The 11,899-nt window shown below is 36.7% G+C and overlaps 1 protein-coding gene across 1 annotated transcript in view; it reads left to right on the forward strand.

Moving 5' to 3' along the window:
* The first annotated feature begins 4,766 nt into the window (after positions 1-4,766).
* LOC107704313 (dachshund homolog 1) overlaps positions 4,767-11,899 on the forward strand; it is a 60,801-nt gene continuing 53,668 nt past the window's right edge. Inside the window, exon 1 of the mRNA XM_016507206.1 lies at positions 4,767-5,720. Coding sequence (XP_016362692.1) covers positions 5,182-5,720 — 539 coding nt within the window. The 5' untranslated portion in view covers positions 4,767-5,181. The remainder of the gene's footprint in view (positions 5,721-11,899) is intronic.

Consider the following 11,899-nt stretch of genomic DNA (forward strand, 5'->3'; position numbering starts at 1 on the left):
ATGAGATCAGTATCGTATACTGACCCGAATTGTGACATGAGTGCATTGCCACAACCCTATAAAACAGTAGACGAAAAGAATGAAGAAAGGTTAACCTGTTGAGTGCTTGGTAACTGTTAAGATGTGTTTGACAATATGTTAAGGAGTTTGTTTTTTAGAATAACCTATTCACCCTTTCCTCACGTACACTCTTAAAAATAAAGGTGCTTAGATGCCATAGAAGAACCATTCAGTCAAAGGTTCTTTATAGAACCATCTCTTTCTTACCTTTTTATAATCTGAAGAACCTTCTTTTGCCACAAAGAACCTTTTGTGAAACAGAAAGGTTCTTCAGATGTTAAAGGTTCTTTATGGAACCATTTCGACAAAAAGGTTCTTCTATGGCATCGTGAAGCACCTTTATTTTTAAGAGTGTATATTTAAAATTAAACTTGTTCATTGAGAGTGACATGTTCAAAAAAGTTGAGTTTTCAACTCTTAGGGGAATATCTTGTTCTGCATAATTACCCAAATTTGATTGGAACTGAACTTGACTTCTGGAGATGACTTTTAATGAATGTAAATCAGGCATCTCACATCCCCACAATTAATTTTGTCTGTAAAAAAAAAAAAACTTGTTAGAAAACAGAAAAAAAAGTGTTAAAGCGCTGACAGAGGAGTGCTGTCAGGCATTTTTCTGCTCTATCTCATCTCCATGACTGGCACTCTAGAGATATTTTCCCCTCCCTGACTTTGATCATGGAAGTGATGTTCTAGAAGAAGCTGGAGTGAATTCCAATGTGAGGTGGGCATCTCTTTAGCATACCTAAATAAAACTGGGTGCCCCCCCTCCCTTCCTTGGAACTTGGCTGTAAATTTTAGCATTAATTTCATGTGCAAGCCTTCATATAAACATATGCTATCTTAAAACACGTCACTGTCCACTGTCCACTGTCCAAAACAAGGTCTCACTGAAGAATAGGTGCATCAAATGTTAAGTCACACCCACAGTGAGGAAGGAAGGTCAGGTCACACGATAGTTTTTGATTGATTTAATGGATGCATGCTGCAGTAGATTTGTAGCTATGTGAAGTAATTCAAAACGCAAGCATATAATTTCATCAAATAGGATATGTTATAAAGGGAAATGAAATTGATGGAGACAGGTTTATTGATGGACAAGTTTAGTACCTTCAATAACTGATTAGCATGATGCAGCTTGCTTAGATTTTTATCCCCATCTTTCAACATTTCAAAAGTTGCTGTAAAACAAGAAAACTGTTGAAAAAAAAAAAAGTGTAAAATTAAGTGTAGAATAATTTCCAAGTCTTCTAAAGGAACAAAACAGACTTATTGTATGCAACAAGGCAGCACAGCATATCTGCACCATATCAGCTTTATACCAATATTTTTATTTAACAATAAGGTTTTCTACAACATTATATATATATATATATATTTTTTTTTTTTTTTTTTTTACATAAACTCGATGTAGTTGACATATGATACACACAGCTTTGGGCAGTGCATGCTCATATCCCATATTTTTAGATAATTTAGATTGGTTATCAATTTAGGCCCCCCATTGTCCAACAGAATATTCAAAGGTCCCCTCCATTTACACTACAATATTTCAGCTGTAAATATGACAAATCTGCTTGGTTTCAAGCGTTTATATTGATATATTTATTATTAATTAATTAAAGAAAGTAAAAATGTTAAATTCTGGAAAATGCATATAAAACTATATATCACATTTCAATTTAGAGATTATTTCATATGTTAATAATAATGTAATTTAGTTAGTATATTAATAAAAATGCATTTAATTTTAAGCTCATCCTTTGGCTCCCTTGGAAATTTGCTGAAGCCCTCTGGATGAAAACCATGATTTAGATAACTTTTACTAACAAATAACTGTCACTTATCACTTTTTTCACATATGTGACCCTGGAGCACAAAACCAGTCTTAAGTCGCTGGGGTATATTTGTAGCAATAACCAAAAAATCATTGTATGGGTCAAAATTATTGATTTTTCTTTTATGCCAAAAATCATTAGGATATTAAGTAAAGATCATGTTCCATGAAGATATTTTGTACATTTCCTAAAGTAAATATATCAAAACTTAATTTTTGATTAGTAATATGCATTGCTAAGAACTTAATTTGGACAACTTTAAAGGCGATTTTCTCAATATTTAGATTTTTTTTTCACCCTCAGATTCCAGATTTTCAAATAGTTGTATCTCGGCCAAATCATCAAATTTCCATACATCAATGGAAAGCTTATTTATTCAGCTTTCGGATGATGCATAAATCTCAATTTCGAAAAATTGACCCTTATGACTGGTTTTGTGGTCCAGGGTCACATCTTTAACAACACTAATGATTTAATAAGACCTTTAAAAGTATTCTTTAACAAATCTGAAAAAAAAAAAAAAGTTCTTTAGACAAAACAGTATAGAATTTTAATATTGGCCATTTATCATTATTAAAACCCAATCTTTGTTATATTTTGCTTTAAGGAAGTTTAAATATTTAATTTGAAGGTGAAGAATAGGATTTTTGCAGTGTGGCAGATTAATACAGTTAGATTTTTCCCCTTTATCCTTGAAGCTGGGAACAAATCCATACATTCTAATCTAATGAAGAACACATTCAAAGCAGCTCCCCAAAACCCACATCCATCTTCAGGAAAACAGGACACTGGTGTTTTGGCAGAGCTTGAGTTATGACACCAAGCGTCAGTGGCTGCATCAAACTCCATTCTCTTCTGAAGGACCTTTGTGGAAATGGCATGATTAATCCATCAGGGGACGTGGCTATGCAAGGTGTATGCATGGCAGGGGGAATTAAATTACAGGGCTGTTGCAGGGACCATCCCAGCACAGTGCATTTGAAAGTGTGGCAGCTTTAGCTGATGGATGTCGCTGGTCTTAATAGGCTGGTGGTGTGTGAATTGAGGCATTGACTCCCTCCCACTCTGCGTCCTGTACATTGGTGTTAAGGTTGACACGGGAGATAAGAGAAAGTAAAACATGAATTTGAGTAGATAGGTACGCAAATGTGATTTGTCTCAAGTGAATGTCCATGAGGGCTTTTAAGCATATGATGATGATCTCATTGCATATCGATATAGTAGGTGTATTGATTGAGAGAACAGCATCATTTAAGCACGTCTCAGAGGAATCAAAAAGCATGTGTATGTCCACAGTGAATTGTCCTATTTTAAATTACATACACATGGTTGTCTCTCTCTATACAGTACAGTCTGTAGTTGAACATATTGATTGCAGTTGTGCAGAGGCATCGGACGTACATTATAACAAATGTTCTCTTTGCATTATAATAGAGGAGCGACAAATGTGCCCAATCGATGAAGAGAAGGTCAGGGAATGGACTCTGGCCGCAGCTCTAATAGAGAAGTCAATGAGGAACTGCTGTAATCAATGTAGTGAATTCAATAAAGGAATGTGGAACTGAGGGATGCAGGCAGTTACTGCCAATTACTTAAAAGTAACAATAAAACATCAGTGTTAAATTCCTCTTGAAATGCATACAATTACTTTTAACGGAGCTGTTGCCATTAATTCAACAGCAACAGTTTTATTGTAGAGATATGTTGGTAAATGCAAAGCTGTAACACGAGAAAACAGAACAGCTCATGATTGTCTGACAGATTGCAGCGAATGTGAGAAATCAACATCAGCATGAAAGCAGAAGTGAACTCTTAAACCATGCATATAAAATCATTTAGAGTGGCCATTTAAAAATGTTATTGTAAAATAATTGTAAAAATATTGGCAGATAACATTGTGTGTAGGATTGTCTGACTGACTGGAGAACACTTTTTGTTAAATGTGTTGTGAAATGTCACTAAACCCAAGCGGCAGGCTGTAAGTGTCAATGTAACTGGGTTCGTAAGTGACTCCGGATGTACCAGGGTTATCATGATGCTTCTGAGAAGTGTATTTTGATAATTGAGATTAATGTCTCTGCCTCAAGACACACCATAAGTGTTTATTCTGAGATTAGCGGTTGTAAATGTTGAGAACTCTTACCAACCATAGGATCTGGAGTCATGAGCACGTATTTGCAAATAACAAATAGTCATTGACATTTCAGCTTAATTATTTTCACTTCCTAAATCCTTCACAATAGATGGCAGTATAAGCTTTATATCCTGCTCTTTGTATGCTCGACCTCATAATGTAACAAAAAAATGGAAAATTATTCTTCTTTAAGCAGCAAGTAGCCTATGTTTTTTTCTTCTTCACTCCATTACTTAAAAAGTGTTGCAACCGCACAGTAAGTTGTTTTATTCTCTTTCTCAGTGTTGACCAGTCATATACTCGTAATGTCCATAAGGGGATGATGTATAATTGCTTTAATCATTTCTTATTCAAATTTTCACCGTGCTTTCTAAGGCATATCAATTTAGTTAATACCATGTAATTAAAATATGTCAGTGCACTACAACGCTCGGGCTGTATTAATGACCGTGAAAATTGTTTTAATTAAATAGCCAATTATAGTAAAGCCCCAACCATGAGAATTGACATTTAAATGAGCTTTATTTAAATTGCTTTCAATATTGTTTCATCAGAATTTCTCACGCGGCGAATTAATCACTTGCCCATGTGCATGTACAAAGCGCCCTTAACTATTGAAGTGCTGTTATTGTTCATTTAATTTCAAGCACGAATTCATACAATATACGGCTGTCCTTCCATAAACTTTGTAACCTTTCCAAGTTGCATAACATAACCAACTTAACAGTCAATGGCGCAAAAAAAAACACGCTCAACGTGTAGTCTGTTGTTTTGTTTGTTTTTCTTTACTGTGAGTATTATAAAGGGTACCTTGTAAACCTTGCTCAACGCCAGCAATAGCATGTGTTCTTGTGAAGTTCATTGTTTCAGATCTACCTGCTTTGAAAGAAAGGAACGCACGTGCGCGCTGTGTCTCTTCCAAACTCTCTGTTTCTTGGCTCCTCCTCCGGACCACAATGTGACAGATTCAACTTGTCTGAGCAGCACCAGCGCAGCTCCTCACTTATTCCCACTGTCACTATCACATTTTGATCGATGTCGTGACGCACAGACAACATCTCGTTTCCCCCCCGTGCCAGGCTGATTTTACTTTTCGAGTTGTTTTTGTTGTTGTTTTAGCACTTTCAAGACATTTATTTAGTGTTGAACATGGCCACACCGGCTGCGCTGCTGCCCGCGACAACGATGGCCCACGCGCCTCCGATGTCGGTCGCCGCGGCGCTCAACTCCTCGACCCCGGCGACCCTCTCGCCCTCACCGTCCGTCACCCCATCCGGACCGAGCCTCTTCAGATCGGAACTGCTCTCCTCCGCGAGCCCGGGCATCCCCATCGGAAGTCTCCCGCACAAACCCGTGTATTCCACTCCTTCTCCGGTGGAAAACACCCCTCAGAACAACGAGTGTAAAATGGTCGAGGTCCGAGGCGCAAACCTCGCGTCTTTCACTGTCAACGACAACGAGCTCATCTGCCTCCCGCAGGCTTTTGACCTGTTTCTCAAGCACCTGGTCGGTGGACTGCATACCGTGTACACTAAACTCAAACGTCTGGAGATAACGCCTGTGGTGTGCAACGTGGAGCAGGTTCGCGTCCTCCGTGGACTCGGCGCGATTCAGCCTGGAGTCAATCGCTGCAAACTTATATCGAGAAAAGACTTCGAGGTTCTGTATAACGACTGCACCAATGCAAGGTAAATATAGCCTTCTCAGAGCTACGCGGGATGAGTAGGCTTCTTTTCTATACTGTAAACATACTTTGAAAAGTTTTAAAAAGTTGCACTAAAGTAAAAATAATTAAAGTACTTGGCACATTGCACTATGCGGCTTTATTGAGCTCCAATACACAGCACAGCACGTTTATCATGCTTATGATCCAGTTTGAACAGTTTGGCCTTTGATAATCGTGCACATATCTGAACAATTAAGCCTTTGATAATTATGCACATATCAGGTTACTTTTATACTGAAATACATTGAATATACAGTACACCACACTCACCTTTTGGGCAGGGCAGGTGTGTTTCACCATCAATCAGGCAGTCAGAATAGGACTGAATAGCTGTTTCAGTCTCTTTCTAAAACGTATCAGGTGAGAACAAACACTTTTGGAGATAGATATGGAAAAGTGAGAGGGAGCGAGATCGTATCAATCTATTATATAAATATTTAATGGGACTAGTACGCTTTTGTAACGAGTTAAAGCGAATGTCAACTCACAGGTTAATCGGCAGTTGTCCCGTGGGTAGCCTGTTAGATGCACCACAAGTATCACTAGAACACCTAGAACGAATTTGCAGTGATTCACAACGTGGCATGATTATATTAGCCAAGGTAGGCTAGTTATTGAATGTCGTTATCAGTTCAGACAGCTGGTTATAAAAGCTCTACATTCTGTTGAGCTGTCATTAGCCTATAGTTTGCTGCTGACATTGTTGCCATCTAAAACAACGAAAACAACGACCCTTTAGTAGCCTATTAATAACGCAAATTTATCTGACCTTTAGATTGATGGCAAACATACTGATGCATCTGCGCGCGAGTGCGCTCGAGAGTAGGGATAGGCGGACCTATACTGAAGTATGATATATCGAGGTATGGAAAGTATGGGTACTCAAATAAAAAAGTACCATTACTCAGCCTTTTTTTCAGTGATTTTGTTTAGCCCGTTTAGCTAGAAATTTAATGCATATGTCTATAATATGTATTGAATTTGACAAATAAACTATATTAGGGAATAATTGGAATATAACTATTTTCCTGCTCATCCGAATACAAGCAAATGCTGCAAGACAGAACCAATCAATGACAGAGAACGTTACCTCACTGCTGACACTGCATTCAAACAGGACTGCAGGTTTCCTAAAAGTATCATGTCATAATTGCCATTTTTGCAATCAGCTTAAGTTTATGATGCTTTTTTGGAAATGCAGCCCAGAACAATGTTTATCAGAGGACAAAAAAAAACAAACAAAAAAACATAATATGGATCCATTAGATTGAGTTATTTCACAATAAAACAACTGTAGTTGTAGGCTACACTTGTTTAGCAGTTAAAGAGAACTAAGTGAGCCTTGTTTGAAAGAACAGTACAGGTTTGCTTATCTAAACCTTGGTGTCTGTTAGCAACTTTATGACACCAGCTCATAGCTGCTTGCTTATTAAAGAGCACATTTAGGCAGCCATTGGCACTGGTGAGGAGATGTTAAGCGCTTGTGACACAAGTTACTGGAACGAGATTAGAATCTCTGATTCCTGCCTGAGCACTCGCTCCCCGGCGGTGTCTAATATAGAAATTGATTCTCTGCAGAAATTAATTAATTTTTCATATTGCCTAGAGCGGCAGTTTTAAAAGGGTGCTCTCTAACAGTCCTCCCGCCCTTTTTGTCTCCATTTGAATTATATCCTAATCATATTAATACTTTTTGCCTCAGGATTAATCGGCAAATTTACAAATGTGTTTTGAAATTTGTATCACACAACATATTTATGCGAGGAAGTAGACCATTCTCCTGACCTCCAATTTGCTCAATTTGTTCTCATTCGTTATGAAAATGCATCTAAGAATCCAAATTCTGACCAACTCTAGCTCAAAACTGCCAAATTGAAATGTTTCTATCTCTGTATAATGACTATTTAATCAATGTCTGGCCTCCTAATGTTTTAAATTTGGCAGAGCTGAATGGAGATCAGATAGCAAGGGCAGACAGCGTGGGCTAAACTCTTGGACCTCTGTCCCTTGAATTCTCTAAAGACCTAACTGAGGAGTTTAAATTGAGAGATTGAGGCCAACGCACTCTTTACTTTCGCCGAATTGGTGGCTAATTTCATCCATATGTTTTTGTACTGTTTACATCATATTTTTTTTCTAAAAATCGTACAAATTCATATGGAATTGCCACCTCGTGAAATTGTTTTCTCATAGATTTTCTTGGTTAGGGTGCAAAGGGTGGCTTCAGAAATGACTCATACTGAGTCAAAGTTTGGCACTTTGAGTCATCATGACCGGATAAAGAGATTCTGCTCAACTGGCATGTTATTGTTTCTTTAAATAGGTTTTATAAAACAACATAAGTTAACAGGAGAAGAAACTAAACAGCAAACCCACCCATCCACCCCATGTTGTGAGACTCAAATAACTTTCTATGTCCTTTCTTGAGCTACACTGCTGTTATTCATCAAATCTGACTACTTCCTCAGCGCTCGTCTTTGTTGAAAAGATATGTCTTCTCTGACCGTCATCTAATCCATGAGCTTTTTCTGGCAGACAGAAAAAAATGCCCTATAGGTGCTGACTTGGTCTGTCTGCTTTACAGAGTCATTCATCACTCCGAGCATTTCCTTTTATGACTAAATTCTAACGGTAAATGTTTTGAAGCAACAAAACACATCTTGGATCAGCATAAAAACTAATAGTTGATTTACTGCAGCACTTCACAATGCTCAACAGACTTTGCAATCGGTTTCTGTTGCACACAATGTTTTCCATTATTTAAAGGCTGATTCACTAGCATGGAAGTTTTGAATGTCCATAAAAGGCATTGGACTTGCTGTGCTTTTGTTTTTGCTCGTAATAGTAAAAAAAATGCTTATGCCTTCTCCTACAGTTAGTCTGCACTTAGTGAGCCTTTATTTACTGAATTATTTATTTTCGTAGAATCACATTCACTTCCAGAAAACCTTAAACGGACGTGATGTATCACGACTCATTGGCTTTGTGTTGTGACCTTTCTCTCAGAAACTCTCCATCTGTGAAGTGGAGCTTATTCAGGCCTGTGTGTTCATTAATGTGTGCCTTTGTGAGAAAGTGAGATGACAGACGTAGCTTAGTGCAAACCTTTTGCGAATACTCTGCAAAAATGGGCATTTGTGTCTTTGAAGATTTTCCTGTCACAGAGTTCAAGTCGTGTGAATGCTCGGTGTGAGAGGAGTGTGTCAATGTGTGTTCTCTTTCTCTGATCTTCAAATGAGAGACATTTTAAAGGCCATGGATTACAGTCAAAACAAATACCCATAGCAGCAGCTCTGGCATCCTAGACAGCAAATTATACACAGACAATTAATTGATGTCAGTGTGATTGCTTTCATTTAAAAATTCCCCTTATCTAGTACTCACCAGCTGTTTTTCTCCCTTTCTCCTGCACACGTACACAAATGCACTAACCTCAAACAGAAGTCTCTGCACGTCTCTGTCTTCCCTTGACCTTCAGGTCCTTTCCAGCAGGAACACGAGCCTCTATCAGTCAGCAAGGTTTGATTCGGCCCTTCCACAGTGTGTTAGTGAGGAGTGAGGGATTAGTGGAAGGAAAATAGAAGAGTGTGTGAATGTGTGACACAGAACCAGATCCATCCACACATTTTTTTTTTGCACTCTATATTATCACGAAAGGTTTCGATTGCCACGCTTTCAAGGCTGCAGTATATTTTTAATCCTCTAATATCAATCATTACATACGGCTGTGGACCAATTAAAAAAAGTAAATTAAATAAAAAAAATAGAAAGTGAATAGAAAGATATTAACATATTTTCCATGGACATTAAATATATATGTGTAAAACCATCTTAATAAAAAAATACAAATAAATTGAACAATATAATGAATTATACATTTGTAAATTATGATTAATTATTATTAATTAAATTATACTTAAATTAGTATGCATTATTAATTCATAAATATAATTACTTGTTTGGGGGATGCAGCACATAACTTTATATAACCTGAATTAAACTTGTCACAAAAAGGTAAAACTATCTTATATTTTAATGCACTTTTTGAACTTGTCATATAGTCATGAGGTTCTGCAAGAGTGCTCTCAATGATATAATTTCATATTTTATATGTTATTTTTTCTGCATGATTCTGCATGTTGATTAGACCGCATGACTTTTGTTGGTCATTTCACATGACATTGATTTGACAGATAAACAAGCAGTGGAGCAGTTTTGTAACAAAAAAAGAAAAGAAAAGAAAAAAAGAAAAGAAAATAATTCTCTCTCTCCCTCTATATAATTTTTATTATTATTTAGTAAATATATTTATATTCGAATATTTACTTATATCTATTTATTAACAAATAACAATATAATAATAATTATTAATTATAATAAAAAAAAATCTCTCAAAGCTTTAGTGACTCTATTGGAAACCGCCAATGCAGCTGCTCAGACAGCTGATAGCTTTGTAGTGGCATGCTGCATATCATAAAAGAAATGTGTTATAGCGAACTAGGGCTTAAAATACTGTTGATGTCTTTATGGTGCTATTGTGTTTGTGTGTGTCCATCTGCTATTGTGTGTGCAAGTGTAAGACTGTCTGTTCTCGGAGATGAGGTGGATTGATGAGAGTTTGGAAAATATCACCTTACATGCAGTGTGTGTGTTCCTTTGTGTGTGTGGTGTTTGTTTAGATGCAGTCGAACAGAGCATGGCTAATTAAATGTTTATTGAGATGCACATTGTGTACTTCTAAGAACTGGTCACAAAGTAAATCACTCAGATAACATTTGCCAAGGACATAAATGTAAATGAAAAAAAGAAAAAAAAAAACATAACATTTGCCAAGGACATAAATGTAAATGAAAAAAAGAAGAAAAAAATTGGGGGATGCAGCACATAACTTTATATAACCTGAATTAAACTTGTCACAAAAAGGTAAAACTATCTTATATTTTAATGCACTTTTTGAACTTGTCATATAGTCATGAGGTTCTGCAAGAGTGCTCTCAATGATATAATTTCATATTTTATATGTTATTTTTTCTGCATGATTCTGCATGTTGATTAGACCGCATGACTTTTGTTGGTCATTTCACATGACATTGATTTGACAGATAAACAAGCAGTGGAGCAGTTTTGTAACAAAAAAAGAAAAGAAAAGAAAAAAAGAAAAGAAAATAATTCTCTCTCTCCCTCTATATAATTTTTATTATTATTTAGTAAATATATTTATATTCGAATATTTACTTATATCTATTTATTAACAAATAACAATATAATAATAATTATTAATTATAATAAAAAAAAAAGTGACGTGACATGTGGCCAAGTATGGTGACCCATACTTGGAATTAGTGCTCTGCATTTACCCATCCAAAGTGCACACACACAGCAGTGAACACACACAAACCGTGAACACACACCCAGAGCAGTGGGCAGCCATTTATGCTGCGGCGCCCAGGGAACAGTTGGGGGTTCGGTGCCTTGCTCAAGGGCACCTCAGTCGTGGTATTGAAGGTGGAAGGTACATTCACTCCCCCCACCTACAATCCCTGCCGGTACAAGACTCGAACCCACAACCTTTGGGTTATGAGTCTGACTCTCTAACCATTAGGCCACGACTTCCCCACACATAACATGCCAGACTAATTAAACATAAGGTTTTCTTTTCAATATGCATTCAATATTAATTTAAAAATAATTTTAAGTCAAAAATATGTTCATCACAGAAGATTTGTAAAGTGTGAAGAGGTATAAGTATACCGTATACCTATATAAATTTAATTTGTAAGTATTTTGAATTTTCGAAAAATAACTTTTCATTTTATTTCATCCACAGACAATCTCATATGCGATACATATTTGAGATCTAAAGAGGAGATGATTAAATCTAACAGCCTGGATATCTGGGTATCTCTTTAATGTTGAACTGAGGTTTAGAGTTTATCTTGAAGTGGTTGTGGTCTGGTATTGAATGGATGAGTTACATTCATATCAGCATAAAGCACCTCTTTACTGGGCATAAAGTTCATCATGGGGTTTTAGCACTTTGTTCATTGTTGTTCTTGCTCTGTTTGATCTGTGGGAAACTCCAGCTGCTGTTTATCACACACACACACACACACACACACACACACACACACAGAGCGAGAA

This window comes from Sinocyclocheilus anshuiensis, unplaced genomic scaffold, assembly GCF_001515605.1.
Source record: "Sinocyclocheilus anshuiensis isolate Anshui unplaced genomic scaffold, SAMN03320099.WGS_v1.1 scaffold1448, whole genome shotgun sequence".
Classification (NCBI taxonomy): Eukaryota; Metazoa; Chordata; class Actinopteri; order Cypriniformes; family Cyprinidae; genus Sinocyclocheilus; species Sinocyclocheilus anshuiensis.